The sequence below is a fragment of the Barbatula barbatula genome, assembly GCF_947034865.1.
Source record: "Barbatula barbatula genome assembly, chromosome: 3".
Taxonomy (NCBI): Eukaryota; Metazoa; Chordata; class Actinopteri; order Cypriniformes; family Nemacheilidae; genus Barbatula; species Barbatula barbatula.
This window is the reverse complement of record NC_136764.1, coordinates 21,460,216-21,480,956: the sequence shown is the minus strand read 5'-3', so window position 1 is coordinate 21,480,956 and position 20,741 is coordinate 21,460,216. Positions and strand designations below refer to the sequence as shown.

The 20,741-nt window shown below is 37.1% G+C and overlaps 4 protein-coding genes across 5 annotated transcripts; 1 reads left to right on the top strand and 3 right to left on the bottom strand.

Moving 5' to 3' along the window:
* Position 1: 1 nt before the first annotated feature.
* On the top strand, positions 2-1,780 carry myl12.2 (myosin, light chain 12-2). 2 transcript variants are annotated; one of them, XM_079453227.1, is made up of 4 exons: positions 2-100; positions 695-902; positions 1,005-1,166; positions 1,279-1,780. In XM_079453227.1, exons 2-4 carry the CDS (start codon positions 719-721, stop codon positions 1,449-1,451), a joined length of 519 nt encoding a protein of 172 aa, XP_079309353.1. In that variant the 5' UTR covers positions 2-100; positions 695-718; the 3' UTR covers positions 1,452-1,780. The 2 variants fall into 2 exon arrangements, with proteins under 2 accessions (XP_079309353.1, XP_079309354.1); XM_079453228.1 differs by having other exon boundaries at positions 8-94; positions 1,279-1,771.
* Positions 1,781-2,172: 392 nt separating this feature from the next.
* bag1 (BCL2 associated athanogene 1) lies at positions 2,173-4,568 on the bottom strand. The gene is made up of 7 exons (XM_079453226.1): positions 4,476-4,568; positions 4,052-4,177; positions 3,820-3,902; positions 3,590-3,703; positions 2,911-3,018; positions 2,738-2,800; positions 2,173-2,655 (listed from the first exon to the last, which is right to left on the bottom strand). The coding sequence occupies exons 1-7, from the start codon at positions 4,510-4,512 to the stop codon at positions 2,566-2,568; spliced, it is 621 nt and encodes a 206-aa protein (XP_079309352.1). The 5' UTR covers positions 4,513-4,568; the 3' UTR covers positions 2,173-2,565.
* Positions 4,569-5,549: 981 nt separating this feature from the next.
* Positions 5,550-7,677, bottom strand: chmp5a (charged multivesicular body protein 5a). The gene is made up of 8 exons (XM_079451482.1): positions 7,541-7,677; positions 7,353-7,457; positions 7,206-7,252; positions 7,018-7,111; positions 6,873-6,944; positions 6,674-6,782; positions 6,476-6,591; positions 5,550-6,347 (listed from the first exon to the last, which is right to left on the bottom strand). Exons 1-8 carry the CDS (start codon positions 7,604-7,606, stop codon positions 6,297-6,299), a joined length of 660 nt encoding a protein of 219 aa, XP_079307608.1. The 5' UTR covers positions 7,607-7,677; the 3' UTR covers positions 5,550-6,296.
* Positions 7,678-11,659: 3,982 nt separating this feature from the next.
* oprk1 (opioid receptor, kappa 1) lies at positions 11,660-14,070 on the bottom strand (the record flags this gene model as incomplete). Its single annotated transcript, XM_079453690.1, has 3 exons — positions 11,660-12,195; positions 12,340-12,692; positions 13,826-14,070. 3 exons carry the CDS (start codon positions 14,068-14,070, stop codon positions 11,660-11,662), a joined length of 1,134 nt encoding a protein of 377 aa, XP_079309816.1.
* Positions 14,071-20,741: the final 6,671 nt, after the last annotated feature.

The following is a 20,741-nucleotide window of genomic DNA, read 5'->3' as shown; positions in this document are numbered from 1 at the left end:
TCCCATTGCGGTCAACTTCACAGGGGTGATCCGAGCTCCAGTGACTAGCGTGGCAGGCGTTCTCTGAGGTGTCCCGGCTTTTTGTTACCGCAGGGTATAGGTAACGTTAAGTGTCATTTCTTTCATGCATGTCATCGCGATCCCGATATTTTCATAGTGGTTCTGTCCGCCTTAATAGTTTTCATTCATTCGCGAACGACACATTATTGATGTGATTACAAATAAGGGAGCTCGTCTGCTAACGGGCGCATTATTAGTGACGTTAACTTCCTTCGTGTTTTATTTGTGCTCATCAAAGACATCATAACTGAATGTGTCCAAACGAATATGAAATGTATCTAAATAATCATAACTATTTGTGGCGTTCAGTTGACTAGCTAACGTTAGCTAGTCTGCTGTTCAGCTAATGTCACCGCAGTTAGCAAAACAATCAGAAAAAGTCCTATAGATAGTCAGCTGTTTTAATGCGCGTGTTTAAAATAGTGTCAGTTGTTAGCATGAGTGCTCAATAAAGACATTATAAAGAAATAGTCTTGTTTAATGAAGGCAGAATGTGTTTTGTTGTTGTATATGTGTATCTATGTATGTGTGTCTGTGTGTGTGTGTGTTTACTAATACCTCTTGTCTTCATGTCATCTTTACACAATACGTGTGTGCTGTTGCTTACTTGTTATCTTAAAATGTTTTATTTCAGTTGTAACAGCACAGAAGTGTCAAAATGTCAAGCAAAAGGGCTAAGGGAAAGACCACCAAAAAGCGCCCCCAGCGGGCCACCTCAAATGTGTTTGCCATGTTTGACCAGTCACAGATCCAAGAATTCAAAGAAGCTTTCAACATGATTGATCAGAATCGGGATGGCTTCATTGATAAGGAGGATCTGCATGATATGTTGGCCTCATTAGGTAAAGACACAGTAAAGTTGGTCAAGGAAACCCTTCTATCTGCCAGTCCTAGTAAGATAAAAACCGATTTTGATCGAATGACATGCTGGTTTATTTTGGCAGGTAAGAACCCTACGGAAGATTACCTCGAAGCGATGATGAACGAAGCACCGGGTCCCATCAATTTCACAATGTTTCTCACAATGTTTGGAGAGAAACTTAATGGAACGGATCCTGAGGATGTTATTAAAAATGCCTTCGCTTGTTTCGACGAGGAGGGCACAGGTAAGCTTTACGAAATGGGAAACATCAACTACTGTAATAAAGTAGCACTTAGCGAATAGTCTGTCATCACAATCAGTATAATGTTGGTGACCCGCTAAATATTTGGTCGTAGGTTCCATTCAGGAGGACTACCTTAGGGATCTCTTAACCACAATGGGAGACAGGTTCACAGATGATGAAGTAGATGAGCTGTTCAGAGAGGCCCCTATTGACAAGAAGGGAAACTTCAACTATGTGGAATTCACACGTATCCTGAAGCACGGGGCTAGAGACAAAGATGATTAGGACAGGGCTGGGCACTACTGACACTAATGGAAACTACACTGTAATATTATGTGTTTGGTCTCCTTTTCCCACATGGGCTAGAGCAAGGTGATATAATTTGACATTGCTTATGGACCTTCTCTTACACAGTCTAAGTAGACTTGTACATAATTATAACACACACGAAGATTAGTAATATGTGATAAACCTCAAAATAAAACAATGCTGTTGTGGTAAGTAAATGTTGAAAAATAAATTCTGAATATATGACGTTATTGTATAGCCATTGGAGTTTTAGGTGAATTCACATTTTATAATTAATAAACGATTTGAAATAATGTATGCAAGTCCTCCCATTTTTATTACAGAATGTGAGCTAATGGATGGAAAAACAAGGCAGTGGGTCTTTCCTCGTATATTTTAAAAGAAAAAGTTAACTTACAAAGATTGATTTCAGCTCAGTTGTACAGAATGTAAAGCAAACCACCATGGGAGACGAATGGTTACGTTGCTGGAATGACACCAGATGGAAAACTGTCTTCAAATGTTTAATTGCCTTCAAAAACATCTTAGGAGACAACCACGAGGCACCCTGAGATTTATTTTTGGTAAGGAACTATCAAACTACCCTTTGACTTTATAAATACAAAACTCTTAATTGCATGTATTTATACATATTGTATGTGTTAACAACGCTGATTCATGTACAGCGTGAAAAGCCAAATAAATGCTAACACCTCAAGACAAATTATATAATTTAATTAGGTTAGATCCTTTTTAAGGACATTTTACAGCACCATCATTTCTTTTCCAATTGAAAAACACTATGGCTTAAACATTTATAAAACTCATGGGGTACATCACAAAACTAAGAGGTTGATGATTCAGGATGGCCCAAGCAGTTGATTCATCAAATAACCTGGCACAGCCATAAGAAATTCCAACATAACATGAACATTTTTTTTTACATTTTATAAATTGCCTTGTTCTTCCTTTTATAGCAGGCATGTGTAGGTCACAGGGTGTGTTGTTGGTTAACTGTTGGAGTGCCAAAGTTCTGGATGAGGTTTTTCCTCCGGTTGCTCACAGAGCAGCTCCAGTAACTACTGATGTCAGTCTTCAGGTTTTTTTAGGTTCACTCTGCTAAGGCTAAATTTTTGGTCTGAATCTTGGCCAAGTGATCAGATATTCCAGCTTCAATTTTGTCACACTGAGCTAAGAACCCCTGTGCATAAGAAGGGAAAAATGAATTCAGTTTTACATGTTTTTGAATACTACATAAAACCCTTAAATAATAAAAATCCTACTTGAACAGATTTCACAAGTCCTTTTTTCTTCATCTTGCAATCGCTAAAGCTTTCAGGCAGGCCCTGAAAGTAATGTTGGAGTTCATTCAAAGTAAACAAACAGCAATTAACAATGAAATGTTTCAATGCCATAAATATGTCATGTTTAAACAGTAACAAGAAACACAAATTACCAGAGCATCTATTTCCTCTAGGATCTTCATGAACTGCTCAGAAGCAACTTTCACCCTGTGGTCCAGTTTGTTAAGAGCCTCGACTTGCAACTCTTTTGCAAGAAAACCCTAAAAAGATCATTTTGATTATGAACTGTACATAAAGTCTAACCCTGTATACAATGCACTGTGTTCAAGAAATTAACAGATTTTAAAGGGGTCATATGACACGGCCGAAACTAATATTATCGTTTGTTTTAGACGAAATGCAATGTGTATACATGGTTTAAGGTTCAAAACACTGTTTGTATCTCCTCCTTGCCCCGCCTCTCTAAAACATGCATGTGCTATGATTGGCCAGTTAACCAATGCGTGGTGATTGGTCAAATACTGCAAGTGTTTAACGGAAATGTAACGCCTCTTACCATATTTGGAACATCAGGTTCCAAAGTAATTGTACTGACAGGTACGCTTGCGTTTACATTTGGGCGGTCTTAGTCAAATCATACCACGAACTGACTTGGATTTGTGGGGGTGTGGTTACACGAGGCGTCTCAGGCAGGCCGGATGAGCATTCGCTTTTAGATAGAATGCATCTTTTTGCTATTTTATGTGTCTAAAACATGCATGGGCAATACACCACAGACACAGAAAAACACGTATTCGCACCATATGACCCCTTTAAACATGTCAGACGTACATTCTTTAGTCCTGTAAGTTCACCATCCACTTTCTCAAGCTTTTTAGCTGTTTGTTCCACGGATTTTTCGATGTCTTTAATCTTTTTAAGCTCTGCTTCCTCCTCAGGACTGTTCTATAAAAACAAAGCAGCATTCAAATAGTTTGATACAATTCGGACTTGTATAATACAGCTTCTTCACCACCATTCATGAACCATGCACGTAGATAATGCACAAAACACATTATTACCCTCTTTCCGATCATCATTAGTTTACAGCCCTGTTTTACTCCAAAGCTGGACAAAGATTCCTCCATCTCTTTCAATGATTTTCCTTCAGTCAGAGGCATGAAGATAAACATGATCAATAGTACATCAATTTCAATATTTCAATGAATACAGACATTCTAACAACTAGTGATACAATACAGCAATGTTATGCTAACTGTGACACACATACATCATAAACAAAGCCAGAAGCACCTTTAAATATAATTTTCTGGGATGGTGTTGGTACTCCCGTGGCCTCTGTCAGAGCGTCGGACAAATTCTTTAATGATGGTTCGTGTCCATCTTGTGCTGTTAAAGTGATGCTGTGTTTGGTCGTGCCTGAGACAAGAACAGTCATCATGATCAAAATATGTGCAGATTATTACTCAAAATGAGAGGACATGCGAGATACCAGCCTTATTACTCCATAACAATATTGAGAGAACGATGCATTAGGAATATGGTAACGTTACAATATACATCGCTGGTTTAAGATGATGTTCAGTTCATGTAACTTAGCTAACGTTAGCTTCATTTTGAATCTACCGAAACGTATAAAGCTAGTCTCGAAAAAGGACACATATCCAACGCATATATATCACTGTTGTGATTTTGAAATGTGGTAAATAATATTTACCATAAGCAACTGTCACTGTCAATGTGTTGTCCGACATATCTGCACGCTGTTAGCTGTCGCTTCGCAACCGGAAGTGACGCGTTTCTGCGCATCACGCTTTTCCCGTTGCCGCTTCACTTATGATCGATCTTCATTTTTTTAAATGTCACTTTTTTATTCAGTTCCACGAGGCTAAAGGCTATTCATACATTTGTTGCCATATACAAAAAAAGAGTAACATAAGTTATGAGCGCTACATGTTATTTTTGTGGTTTCTCACTTCCAAGTATAATTTTAAATCATTCATGAAATGTGAGGAATCTGGTTTAGGAAGTGCGCAATTGGTTTATGAATATGGTGCTTACCTTTTACAATAAATATATATACAAATCTCGATATATATATATATATATACACTGTGTATACGAATTTCTACAAAATGTCCCAAATTTCTAATTATTCTTGAGTAGATACATTTTTCTTTTCCTGTCCACAAAATTCACAGGAATATGAAAGGGAAAGTTCACCCAAAATGAAAATTCTGTCATCACATCTCATTCCCCATTTACTGCCATAGTGGGGAAAAGGAATATTGTGGGATTTAACCGGGGATGACATCCGTTTGGCTACTGACATTCTTCCAAATATGAATTTGTAAATAATGATAGAATTTAAAATGTTTGATCCCTGTGAGTTAAATAATATCAAAACATGTTTAAGGGTCAATTCAGTACTTTGTAAAACACCTCTTTAAAGTATTTCTTAGTTTTATTACTACATTTTGTTTTAACATATTAACATTACCATTGTAGATCCACAAAATTCATACTAAAAACTTTCTTAAAAGAAACACCAGACTCTTTGGAATTGCATCTCCAAACAGTGGTTCTACATCCTAGTTTCTTTTGATTATGTTGCCAACTTTATGTTGTATGTAAAATGTTTAATTCATAAACAAAAATGGTTAAAATCCATTGCGTGTTCCATTATTTTTGTGTTTATTTCAAATCTCATTGTACTTTAATTCTTTGCTTTTCTATAATTTATTTTTCACTTTTTGTGTCATTGCGAAGAAATGTCTTAATCCAGTATTTTCAAATACAACAATTTATTAAATGTCCTGAAAGCAACTGTTGTGATACATTTTCCATTAATATTACATTCGAAATAAACATTTTGTATAACAGATTTTTATATTGTATTCATTAATAAAATATATTATCAACAGAACCAAGATCATGTTAAATTTGTAAACTGCATTTGCCTCTGTTAGACTGACCTGCTTAGTGGAAGTGGAATACTGTACCTGAACAATATCCAGGATAATTCTTTCAACATCTAGATCAACCAGAAAAGAAAAACACAATCTGTCTTGTTGACCAATTTGTAATTTGGCTATAGGTAAATAAAGCAAATACTTAAATATGTACAGTAATTGCAAATAAAAAGGTATTTCTATATTTAACATACTGAGACTCATATGTAGCACTTTAACTGGGTAAGTGCCTGCTGGGTTGGTCAAATTCTACCCTGGCATACCAGCGCCAGTTGTTGACTATCAACCTTTTAACGTCTGCAATTAATTTAATGATTTCTGCAGCCAATCCCGAAAATTACATTTCTTGTTATCAGGTGGGTAGCGAATGCAGCTGCAGGCCACATCTAATGGAATAAATAATAATTAATATTTAGCATAAATTACGATGTCATGTGGAGACTTGCCAATAAATACAACAAAGCACCTTTAGCACCATATATTATCAAAGACAGGTTTGAGGGGAAACTTCCACTGTCACACTCAAACACTGATCTCAGAACAGCAACAGGTTCAGTGCATATTCTTTAAGTCGCAGGGATCTGTGGTAGGCCAAACTCATCAACCAGAACTCCATCCTAAGAAATGCGCACAAATAACACATTTATAAATAAATCCAATGATAAATGTCACAAACACAACTTTTAAAAGGTTACTGATTTGCATATTCATATATATTTTGGATGTTTAACAATGCAGGCTGTACCTTATTGGTTTTGGAGTCACTGGGTACTCCTTCAGGAATGGACGGTGCTGACGAAGCTTCATCAAGATAAGAGCTGTCATCATCCAGCAAGAGCTCATCTCCAAGAGCATCCAACTCTGAAACACAATAAAACACAAATGCTTAAGCTCCAAACACACACAGACACATGCACGCATACACACATATCCACGCGACTACCTGCTTCCAGTTCATCCTCATCGATTTCTGGTGTGCCATAGCTGCGACTGAGTGCTTCCTGGACCTCATTGGACTCTTCCATCATATCTTCCAGCTGATCCTGCAGGTCCTATCGGTCAAAACATTAATGATACATTTTGTTTTTGCCATCGAACATTTCTATCACAGCAGCCGGTATTCAAATAATTCATTTACACACTTCAATTTGGTCCATCTTCACTTGTTTATACGCTTTCTTCATTTCTTTTGCTCCGATCTTCATGGCTTCCACCTATAAAATATTTCATATAAATAGGGCAGTTGGAAAGAAAATAAATGGAAATTATGATGCTGCAAGTCTTTACTGTTGTTTTGGTGTCTCTTAAAGACTGGATTGTATAGTTGGCTTGTTCCATATTAAACGATTGTTGGGTGAGCTGGTCTCTTTGGCCCTCATACCTACATAACATAGTTATAAACTGATTCAGTATAAACAGTCCTTTATTCATGTGTTATGAATAGAATATGCATATTAGTAAGGGCAAAAACTCACATTCTCTTTTGTTTCAGCACTCTCATCGCCTTCTGTTTCACTGTATTCTGTAAAGAGATTACAGTATCTCGCGCTTACAGAATTGTTTATGGCTAGAGTGACAGGTGCAATGTTGAGATTGTATCAACTTGTGTCTCTGATGCTCACTTTTGATGGTCCATCCCTCATCTTTTTCATCTGGTCTTTGTACTTCACCAGCTCCGCGTCGATTCGTGCGATTTTTTTATCGAGAGACTCGATCCTCCCATCCACCTATAACGGGCCATCACACAGCATCCACATGCTTGTTTGACATCAGGATGAAACAACGATCTTTGAGAGCCAAAAGTACTTACATTGCCTATGCAGTCTGACAGGTTAGGAGTTGGCGTCTGCTTGCTACGACCGAAAAGCCGATTCATTTTTAACGGGACTAATGCTTTTGTGTGATTTGTAAAGATATGTAAATGCAGAGTATCACAACGGGCTTGTTCCGGTTGCGCAGAGAATAAGAAACATAATAAAAGTCACTGCCGTAAGCGCTGATTCCCACAGAAGTTGACTAACCATTTTAAAGATATGTGTATTTTCTTAAACGTAGTGTATTCAATTTATTATATTTCTATTTTTTCTATGACTACATCTGTGTATAATCGTTTTAAAAAAAATAAGATGTTGTTAAAATATGATGCCTTTTATTTTTTTTATTTTTTTACTATTATTATCATTATTTATTTATTTCAGAAACGTAAATAATGGTCCATATTACAAAGAGACAAAGTAAGAAAAAAAGAAAAAAACACACATAAAAGGGACACACATAAAAACAATTAATTTATCTCCTGGATTGGCTCATAAACCAGTTAGTCCAGATAATACTAGAGGAGTATCGCACCGAGTAATGAAATCACGGTCACGCTCTCCTTTCACAAAATAAAATACATTTTCCATTTCCAACTAGAATGTGTACTGGGTATGTCATGTAATATACAACAAGTGGAGCAGTGTGATTGATGGGTAACTTTTGCTGATTAATATATGTGGCGATTTTCCTCTGATTTTATATTAGTTGCTGTGTTTTTCTTTGGTTTGTGGTGGATTGGTTTATTGTAAACCCTGATCAAATCAACTAATTCATTGGCCAGCTGATCAGACCATTCCAAATAAATAGGAGGCAAGATCTCTTACCAGTAGGAGAAAAACGCTCTGGATGGACGGATGTGCTGCTGTGGACTGACTTGATAATTTTATTCTCCCTCAGCGTTGTGGCTGACTGGAACCCCTGTGCTTTGGTGGAGCTGACTCACAGATCTCACAGTGTCAACGCTCACAAAACCTCCGACTAAAGGGAAGTGGTCCTTTTCTTCCACACTGATGTGTGTGTTTGTTTTTAGTATTGAGCTGAAGACCCGTTCTAGTTATTGCTTATTTTTGTGAAGGTGCCAGGTCCGGTGGTCAGCGGTGGAGCAGCAGATACGGCAGTATTGTTGATGGACCCACGTGAAGTGCAAGGAAGCAGCGCAACAACACGTTATCTACTCAAAGTCCTGCTGACAGAGGAAACACTGAACTAAATCCAGACGGGACTGGATTTGGGTATTGTTCACCCTGGGACAGAACATTGGACAAACCCTGATTTTATTGTTTCCCTGGGTCTTTGAGGAGATGTCATTTTAATATTGTCATTTCAAAGTTAACTTATAGAAATAATAAAACACAATTTTTATATATATTTCTTGTGTCGTTCTCGCTGTGTTGGTGTGGCCGGACCTTCCTCGTAATCTTATTATAAATTTCTTAAATTCCAAAGTACAGGCTTGAAAGATGGCAGATGTCATCTTGTCTTTCAAATTTACTGAAGAGTGCAAGTACTGTCATTTTAATGGGCTCACTAAACTGCTGAACCCACACTGCACCTCACAGGACATTCATTCAATAGAATAATGCAAAAAGCACATGTCTTATGGCGGAGAAACAGATGTTTCGCGACCACACAGAGTGGCCTTAAGCACTATCTTTATCCATTAAGGTCTACCGTGTCAACACCATCAAACTTACCAAGAACTGCATTCTGTGTTGAAAGAGCTGTGTCTGAAAAGTCTTAATGTTCAATCGGAGAAGGTTGGAGAGAAAGTTCGTTGTTATTCATTGCGTTTTTTAACATAAATTATTTTTATTGAAACGGTGAATCAAGTAATTTGTGAAAATCAGTGTATGTTGATTTCAAAAGCCTATCGTAGTGTTATCGTCTCTGCGGTGTCATTTCCTTATTACACTCCATGGCACACATCAAAGATGTGAGAAAAATAATTCGTCTTGCTGTGTGAATTTAGCTATAAGATGCACAATGAGTTGCCATGGCAATACAGCCTTTGTCACATGGATATGCTTTTCTTGTCTTCTATGATTTTTTTGACACCATGTTGGATAATTGACGATTGTCAATTAATGTAGGTCCAGCGCTTTCAACAAGGCATGACTAGTCTCAACACTGGCTTCATTTAACGGTTTTATTTATTGACAATATATTTCAAATACATGTAATATTATACAAGCAAGGTACTGTGCTTATGTCATAGCAAAGCTCATTTCAATCATTTTTAGGCGTTTAAAAATGTACGTATTAATAAGTTGAATGGCAATTTTTCTTAAATCATCTGTCATAATACAAGCAAATCGTTACGGTAAAATCAACCAACAAAAGCATCTTTTTCTGCATTTCAATGTCCTATGTAAGAAAGCATCTACTATCAAATGGAGTAAGCAGTAATGATATTCATATTAACCATTAAAACCAAAAGGCACAAAGGGCGTAACATACTCAACACTTTTGCAATTAATACTGCTATGGCAATAGAGTAGCCTACTGATGATGTCATACCTTACTGCGTGAACGACGATAAAAGTTTGTTTTCCATCCAGTAACACCCACCCACAGAACACAAACACCCCTAAAAGTCATCTGAGGATGTCCTTCATCAGGAGTTCTTTACAGTGTTTTTTTGGTTTGTAAAAACACACCATACGCGTGAGAAATACTCACAGACAGTCAACTTTTACATCAATATCATTAATACAAGAAGTATGCGTACAGCACACGGCATATTTACATTTTGTATTAAGTGTTTTGCTTGAGATATAAATAGCTCTGTTTCATCACTGCAGTCACATATTGTATCTACATTAACATTATTCCACTCAAAGATCATTGTTAAACATGCAGAGAATTACCTTTTTTTCTATATCTATACAAACAACAATGTATTATGAACAACCTGACTAAGTAACTTCAGTCCTTCCGTCAGTTGTTTTGAAGCCCTATGCCCAAAAACACAAAACGTGATTGTATTTTTTTCATAAATAATAGGTATGTTATTATAGGTATATATCTTGTTTACACTTTAGTACAATATTAACATTTGTACATTAACATTTAACATAGTAACTCTTTAAGTGCTAATTCAAACTCCCACATTTAAAGCGGAGTTGTTGGATTAACCGGGCATGCAATGGAATATTTTTCTTATAGGCAGTTTGATGTAGCCTTAAGGAAACTGTTTGCATGACATTTTAATATAAATAAAATGAAAATAAAATTATATAAAATAAACAATATGTTATAAATATGATACACTTTATTGATTTTACATAGTTCGTTTATACAAACTAGGACCGTCCCAAAATCCAAAATAAAGGCTTTTGTGACTTTTTATAGACACATGCATTCAAACTTTGTTTTTTGTTTGTTTGTTGCTTTTAGGCTACACTTTGTGTACTAATGCAAAATATATTTAAAAGGGACCTAAATATAAAAAAGCATTTACTCACTCTCATGTCTTCGACATCTTTCCCAATACTTTCTTCTGCAGGACACAAAAGCAGTTGTTTTGAAGAACGCTGGTAACCAAACATCACTGACTTCTACTTTATAGACACAAAATCACTGAGGCATTTCTCAAAATATCTGCTTTTGTGTTCCACAGAAGAAAGAGTTATGTGCAGGTTTTTAACGACATGAAGGTGAATAAATTAGTTTTCTTTTAATATTTTTGGGTAGACTATCATTTTAAATTGATAAAAAAATATGAATATCATTATTTGGGCCAGTGATGAGAGGTGAACTAGAAGTTATAAGGGGACCAGGACTTTCATCATACTACACCATCTTTGGTCAATGACCGGACATTAAAAAAACAAACAGTTAGAACAAGACAAAAAATATTTTTTTTGTACATCTGCACTACATCTCTGAGACGTCTGCTGTCAGATGTCATATAGACCTCTAGAAGACGTCTGTAAGATGTGTATGATTTAGAACGGATGCAGCCTTCTGTTTTACTCTGGCAATGGTTATACTAACACCCTTTGTCTGAAGTTGTCTAAAGGGTTCTTCCTCAGATTCCAGTGGTTATCTGTGTCAGTCCCAGATCATTTGAGTCTTCCCAACCATGAAAGGAGGACATCTCCACGGCTAGTCATACAGGTCTTCCCTGGCCTCCTTCCCCTTTTCCCTCCGCAGGGCATGTGTGCTCACGGAGCGTGCTTCTAACCCGGCTGACCATGTGCCCGTCCCCTGCTCTCCGGCCTGGGCAGCAAAAGTCCCTAAAGCACCGTTTAAAGTTCTCATCCAGAAACGCGTACAGGATGGGGTTGAGGCTGCTGTTGGTGTAGCCCAATGCCACACAGAAGAAGTATGCGGCCATGACGGCGGTGGTCTCGGGCACTCCGGTTGCAAGGGCTTTGACCAGAATGAAGATGTGTATGGGTGTCCAGCAGATTACAAACACAGCAACCACAACCAGCACCAGGCGGGTGATGCGTCTCAGGTTGCGGTCCTTCTCCCGTGAGCCCGAGAACAGACGTACGCTTTTGAGACGCAGGACCATAAGGGTGTAACACACGATGATGATGATGAGAGGAGCCACGAAGGCAAAGATAAAGACGCAGATCTTCATTAACGTATCCCAGTAGATATATGGGTCTGGAAACTGTAAAGCACACTCAGTAGTGCCTGTGGAAAAGACAAACAACTGTTAATTATTAATAGGATGTGAGTGCAGGGTAATGATGTGTAACCACTGTTGGTGGAAACATCAAACACATCTAGTGACTTTATATTAATATTCAGATAATGTTTTATTAGAACATATATTACCATTGTTGGTCTGAGTGCTCCCAAGAACCATTGCAGGAATACCGGCAGCAGAGGACAAAACCCAGATGAGGATGTTGATGATCTTGGCTTTCGTTGGTGTGCGGAAATCCAAGGCTTTCACAGGGTGGCAGACTGCCACGTACCGGTCAACACTCATCATGGTCAAGGTGAAGATGCTGGTGAACATGTTATAATAATCGATGGAGATGAAAACCTTGCACACCACCTCTCCAAATGGCCACGAGTTGAGCAGGTAATCTGTGCTCTGAAAGGGCATGGTGGTGGTCACCAGAGCATCAGCCACGGCCAGGTTGAAGATATAGATGTTGGTGGCAGTTTTCATTTTAGTGTATCTGCCGAAAGGCAGAGCAAGCATCAGAAGAAATTATTTGTTGTTTAGATTCTCAAGCTATGACCAGCCCACCGTACCAGAAATATTACCTTTAACAGTCTGACACAGAAGAATACAATATTTAACAAGAATAAATAAAGTGTTCTGTAGGTCTAAGTCATTTAAATGGATATTTCACCACCAAATCACAATTTCCCCATTTGTTACTCATCCTAAAGGCATCCTGGCTGAATATGGGTTTCTTCTTGAAGAATAATGCAGCCGGAGTTATAATACCACACATCTTTTTCCAAGCAGAATGTTCATCGATCAAAGAACGGCTCGACACGGCTCCATGGTCTTAACAAAGGTCTTCTGAATCGATGCGCTTGTTGACGTCTAGCTTCTCCCATCTCTCGAATTCGCATGAACCAGAGGCTTGTTTTTCTGGCAAATGACGGCCACGAAAGCTCCCGCTAGAGTAGACGTATCCTATTGGAAAAAATCGAAAATTGCAGCGTTCATCGCCAGTACTTACACGCCTGCGTCATCTGCCGGAAAAACAAGCCGCTTGTTCACGCTAAACAAGATATGACGGAAGCTAGACACCAACTTCAATAGTGCTGTCAATATGGATATTTATCCTAAACAAGCGCATCGATTGCTTCATAAGACCTTTGTTAAGAGCACAGAGCCATGTTGAACAGATCTTTGATCGATGGAGAGACTTTTTGGAGCTTCAAAAAATCAACACCCATACACTCCCATTCTACTGCTTGGAAGTAAAATGATACGTGGTAATATAACTCCGACTACATTATTCTTCAAGAAGAAAAACATATTCAGTTAGGATGAGTTAAACAGGGTGAAATTTTGTTTTTAGTTTGTCACTTTGAGGTAATTTGACCGTAATGCGCTTTCATTTGCACTCCACAAGGTGACGACAAAGTGCACCTGCTGATTTATTCTTGAACCCTTAACCATACCTTACACTCCCCATAAAACATGCGCTCTATCAAACAAACCATTAACCATCCCATCAGGAGTATTAAACGCTGTCCAAACCGAAGCCTATCACCACTTATTTAAAAGACACATATATCTAATCTTTATTACAAAGCGATACATCGTGGCACAATGACGTGTCTTCCTTACCTGATGATGACATACATCACAAGGCAGTTTCCCACTAGTCCTACAACAAACACCACAGAGTACACAGCAGTGATGATGGGAATGATGGGGGACATCGTTTCCTGCTCGCTTCCCCAGGTCTCATTCACTGAATAGTTATATATGTCCGAGACGGCAGACTGCCACGTGAAGTTGGGTAAACACTTTTCGGGGAGAGCAGAGGGGCATTTGTCCTCCTTGAAAATTTGGGCCACGTTGCTGTCCATCTCCTGTGTAAGAATGAAAGCTTACCGTGTGTCTGATTTACTGGAAAAGTTACTACTGTACATAACGCATTGATTCATAAAAGGCCACGATGAGACGAATAAAGAAATATATATATATATATACACAAACATGCTTTAAAAGTCTATTTTGTATTCTTGTGGAACGCATACTGTATGCTGATGCCCACGGGTTTTCTTTGCACAGTTGGCCAACAGAGAAATAAAATAGTCTTACCTTATTATCAGTTGCGAGCTGCCAATTTGAGATTGAAATCCAAAGGTTTTAAAACAACAACAAATGGTGCAAGTGCGCAGTGCGCTGGTTTCACTGGCTCGATCCTACTCAATTGATGACTGCCACCTTACCGGAGCGGCTGTCTGTGCGCTCGTCCCGAATGACATCAGACCTCATGTGACAGTCTCCATGTGAAACAGCGCTGAGCCAAACTGCAAGACTTAACACAAACATGCACTAATAGGTCCTTAACATTCCTCTCGAAAGTGATGTCGAAACAGTATTGATGAAATGAGATGCGTCTTATCAAAGTTCATTTCTGGAGACTCATAACGCGTGCGCATCCACCACACAGACGCGAACGAGCTCAATACAGATAATGTGGAAACTGGAGAAACGAAGATCTACCGAATATTTCAAGACTTCCTTACTCTGCGAGAAATACGTGAAAGACGCATTAATAGTTGCGCGTAATTGTGTTGCGTCACGCATACAGTAATTGCTCGAATATATAGTACGGACTGTACGCGTTGCTCCAATACTGACTGTTCCGAAGTTAAACGAGATCGTACATTTACCACAATACAACCACGTGTCTTTTCTGTGAAATGTGTAATGCGCAGATATCTATTTTCGAAAAACTATAGGCGTGTGCAAAATGTACATCTATTAGCCGAATGTACTAATTTATGACACAATCCACATCGCTATATAAATGAAAAAGAATTGAATTGAACTTCTGCATTTACTTTTGAATATCCAGTTACTGTCACATTTAAACTATCCCAACATAGAAATGTTAGAAACATAACACAATGGTGTTAATTATGCGACACCATCGTCTAGTCTTCGGTTGTTTTTACAAGTGTTCGTTTTTTAGATGGTGAACAAAAATAAATGGAGTAAAAAACTAAAGAGATGCCTATAACAACTTTAAGAAGAAAATGCATGACTAGCTTCAATGTTTCCGTTTACTCATGATTGATTTTACATAAAAAAACACAGTTCTGTCACATGAACGGATGCCCTAAGCATAGTTCACATGGCGTACTAGTGTGAACTCACATTGTTTTTTCTTTCGTTTCTGTATGGGTTGCTAGGAGACATATAGGTAGGTATGATTGCCCTTCATAAACTCATGTGTATAGGGGAAGAACATTAGAAGCCTAATTGTTAATGCAAAATCCTAGTGAGAAAACACAGCGGTAAAGAAACTTAACATAGCCAGTAAAATGTCTGTGTAAAATAAACTGCACGGTGATAATAAGATATGGTTTCAAAAATGTGAAATAGGGTGCACACACAGTGCTGGAAATACCAGAGAAACTGGGTGACTGGAGACGGTCTTTATACTTTAAAACCAAAGATGCAAACCCTGAATATGTAGTTTAATGCTATTTCATGAAGAAAACACGAATGATTTCCAGACCTGAGTGCACAAATCATATGAAGTAGAGCTATTGGTTCTATTTTACGCTTGAATTTCTCCTGTTAAAAAATGATAACATGCGTGTCTAGACGGGTCTGATGTTAAGCAAAGAAGGAAACAATTAAGTAGATCGTCGAATCGTTTACAGATCCATTTCAAAACCTAAATATTGTTAACTTTACACAAGCAACTGTTAAACACATTGAAAAAAGTCCCTGGTGCTCTGAAAATTTCAGCCAATACAAGAAAACAAAATTATTCTGTTTGCATAGTTTATTTGTAATGCATGTGTGTGCTTGCGTTTGAAAGAGAGAGAGAGAGAGAGAGATCGTTTCTTTCTTTTCTCCAGCAACCTTGAATAAGAAAGTTTGTGTAGAAACAGTTGTCACGGCAACCAAAGTTTATTTTCTATGTATTCACGGCGCAACATTCACGGCGCTGCGCTTCAGGATGTGTGTGATTTCATGCTAAACTTCAGACCTCTGATCCATGAAATGCATTATTGGTGCCTCACAGATTGCATGTGAGAGTGACAGCATCAGAAACCAGAGACGTTCTAGACCGTTTGAACAGAACAAAATAGGAAATCAAACATAACCTTGACGACACCGGCATCTGCGTCATACCGAGAACAGAGAACAGGTTATCAACACTTTCTCTGACAACTAAGATGCTGTTTCTAAGAAGAACGATGCATTTACTGGAGGTGTTTGTAGCTGTGAGGTAGTCGTAAAGCAAACAGCAGAATCACAATTTAATGTGCAGTCATAAACATCCACAAATGCTTAGTTAAACTTTAAGGAACAATTCACCCCCCTCCCCAAAAAACGATTCAGTCACCGTTTCCTCTTTAGTTCCAAATCTGTGTATAGAACGCAGCATCGGATGACCCCCAGTTAACTTCCGGTTTGTTTATGTCTAGTGTCTAGTCAACATTTATTTTAACATATTTAAATTTAATTCATGTTCATATTAATTGATATTAATAGATTGTTTTATAAGGATTAAATGAAATGAAAGATTTTTAGAATGTTGTTGTTTGTTCATTTTATTAAAAAAACAAATTGATGAAAGGGTCCTGTAGTTTTAACGCATTTAAACAAACCGTTTGGTACGTTGATATCTAGCGGTGGATCTTGGTATCGCAGTCTAAAATCAAAATATTGGAGAGACAAGTTTAGCCGATTAACGGTTCTTTTCTCAGTTTCTTTTGATTGCTATCAGAAATAATCTACAGGCATTGTTTGTGAATGTGTACCGGAAGTTCAGCTCGAACAGTTCTGGGGCACTTTTGACTTGCCTTTTTCCTATGGTAGACAATGGTGGCAAAGACCTGCTTGGTTATAAGCATTCTTCCAAATATCTTTATTTTTGTTCATCAGAACAAAGACATTTATAAAACAATTTATAAACACAGATTTTAAACAACTTGAGGGTGAGGAAATGAAGACAGAATTTTCATTTTTGGGAGAACTGTTCCTTCAAACACAACATTCACACAACATAAATATTCATACCAACTTTTCTTAGATCTTGGAAGGGCAAAAGTGTAGAAATGCCATAGTCTTAATTCCGAGAAAGAAAAAAAACTCTCCCAACCTTACAACAAATTCAATGAAGAAAGGATTAAGTAGGCAAGAATAAATGTTTCCTTTCTTGTATCTTTCCACTGGAAGATTCCTTGTACCCAGGTGAAAAGAAGGTCACCAAAATACACAAATTTTAAGTTCACTTAGTACACTTCCATATAATGTACTAAAAGTGCACTATTTACTCACACTAAGTTTGTACTTAATATACTAAAAAGCAGTATTTAGTAGATAATCTAAGTGTACTCAACTGTGCTATTTTGAGACACCATGAAGTTGAACTAAAATCTAGTTTTAACATACTATCTCAGCAAAAAAAATATTTACTTACAACTGTAAGTATACTTAAATTAATCATAAGTATATTTATAAATATTTGAAGTATAATAGTAATATATTGAAATAATATTCAAAATGTATTAACCCATCAAAAAAAAAGCACTAAAATACACTTCATTTAAGTATATTTACGTATAATGTACTTAAAGTGCTCTATTTCCGCAAACTAAATTTGTCCTTAATATACTAAAAACTTCTTAAGATAAACTTAACATCTACTCAATAGTGTTTTGTTGAGACACCATGAACAAAAAGGTGCTTTTAACATAATTTCTCTGCATTTCAAAATGATTGTATTTCACATATGTATTATATGTTTTTTCAAAAGCCTATTACCACATAGAAAATACAGCACAGGTAGGGTATGTACAAACAAAGAAAACAGTATCTTAGCTTCATCAGAACACGTTTATCTTACACGTTTGTTCTTAAAATCATTTTAATTTAAACTTAGAATTACAACACACAACATCAATTTAAGTGTTGGTTATAATAATAAAGTATATAAAGTTTACTTAAGTACAACTTTAAAGAAATGTACGTATACATAATATATTATCAATATGTTTTTCTTAAAATCCTTTTAATTTAAACTAATAAAGCCTATGCCTATGTGTTAGTGCTAAGAATACATTTAAATTAAATGTACTTCAGTAAAACTTTTGTGAAATTTACTTAAAAATAGTATATTACTAATATGTTTTTCAAAAAATCATTTAAATTTAGAATTACAGCACTCAAGTAATCTTAAAATAAATGCATTATTATCAATGACACTTAAATTGATTTTAAGTACCACTTTTAAGAAATTGAAAGCACCGTTGAAAGCACATTTTAAAAAATACACGAATAAAATATTTTTGCTTAAGTACACTTTATATCAATACACGATTTTTTTTAAATACCAATAGCATTTAAATGGATTATTCAAGTGCACTTAAGTCCTACTAGAGTATAAACTTACTTGTATCTATTTATAGTGTAAAACATTTACACTTTTACTGAGCACCAAAAATAACAATGTACCATAGATTTACTTGCTGGTATTTAAGTGTACATTTTTTACATTTAATACTTTTTTTTCACCTGGGTATACGTAAAGCACACACACGGATGTTGACATTAACACTTAGAAGTAATTCACTACTGTATACTTGACTGCACATTTGGGACAAAGTAGCTCTAGGATTATTTCTGGCCTGTTGTTCTCCGTCTCATTCACTCGTTACCCGTGAATGCAGCGAGCAACATCCTGTGCTAAAAACAGGACAGAATGCATCATGCTCACAAGGCAAAAAGGAACATAAACTTCAGACTTTCCATTTCAGCCCACCTGTACACAGCAAAAGAGCCTCTCCAAATGATGAGCAGATGGCTCAGCTGAAGGTTGATCAAAGTCCTCCCATGTCAGGCTAGCACACAGCAGAAGATTGAGCACTCTTAAACAGCCATTAGTGCTGCTGGTACAGTATAAGAGAACAAATTTATGGCTCTGGAAAGAGTTGTGCTTTATGCGCCGTGGCTGCGCCTTTTACAATATCACCCGGTAATAAATAGCAAACTGGCTGAAAGGAGCGAGTTAAAGTCATATTTAAGAGACGGCTGGCGTTATTTAGGCATTTTGGTTTAAGCTTATCATGTTATTTATTGATGACTATTGTATATATGGTTAAAGGATGTTAAGACTCCCCAAAACAAAGTTATTTAGTTAATTGTTGCACTTTATACTCAATGTCTACATTTAATGAGAAAATATCTCAGAAACACGTTCTGGAAGTCTGATTTCTGTGCCTTGATAAATGGAGTGATGGGCTGATTTTGTCGAGTTGAAGGTAGTTTCAGTACCTGCATGCCATGAACTGGCCCTGATCGCAGCAATCAGGAGATGAAAAGGGACTCCTGTTGTTAGTAAAAGGTTCATTGGAGAAGAAAAGGTATCAAATGCATCCTGATTGTAACCAAGCGCTAGAAATCCAATATTCATATACAGTATGTACCCTTGGTAATTTTTTTAACTTTCTTAGTATTTGGGAAGAATTTCATCGGACAATTTCGTCGGACACATGCGTCTGGGTTGTGTAACGTCTCATTTAAGTTTAAGTAACAGTTCTTCTACTGGTAACCCAAATGAATACTGGCTTGACATACTTTTAACTTTCTTGCTAATGTTACTTGTTATTTATTTAGCTTGTTATCAGAATTAATCTACAGACTCTATTCAAATTAAAACTAAATTCTTGTGTAAACTCTCATGCAGTTTCAAAGACACTGGGAATGAATTATTTGATAACAACGAAACGGCACAATGAATCTTGTCTTCTGTCTGAGAGCGTCTTGAGTTAGAATGACGGGGACTCACTCAAATGCTGTGCAAGTCGCTCCTGTTTAATTGTAACCATGGCGACAAGCAATCTGTGACCTCTGTCAACAAGAGAGGAGGGACCTGGTCAATATGTCTAGTCGATATTATTCCATGTGTATTACAAAGCCATGGCTCAGGTGAACAGGCTTGGTTAGGCACGGCGGTCTTCTACAAAGCTCTGAAATGCAAAGAAACAAAGCATTATATGAGGTTAAATGGTAACACTTTACAGTAAGGTTGTATTTATTATGCATAAGTTAACAAACTAACATACATTTATAGTTCAACATTTACTGATACATTTTTAAATCAAAAGTTGAAACTGTTAACATAGTTAATGCACCTTAAACTAACAATAATAATTGTATTGACATTAACTAACATTAACAAGTGTGGCAAAGCAGACACGAGACGAACACAGTAGCAGTGCAAAATTACCCGGTGGGTGATTTATTAACTTCTGCAGAATAACGTGTAAGTGAAAAGTTTTTGGGTTGACTCCAGAGGTGTCTTTCCAAGTGCACGGTGAGGATCCGTGCACTTCATAGGGAAGACAATGAAGTCTTCATAGGGAGACAAAAGAAGGCACAGTAGGCACATCTCGAACAGAGTCGTAGCTCACCCATCTCTCTCTGCTGTGTGCTTTTATCCCGTTTGGTAACGGGGGGGGCAGGTGCTGATGACCGCTGATTGTGCCCGTTTCCAGGGCGATGCTGA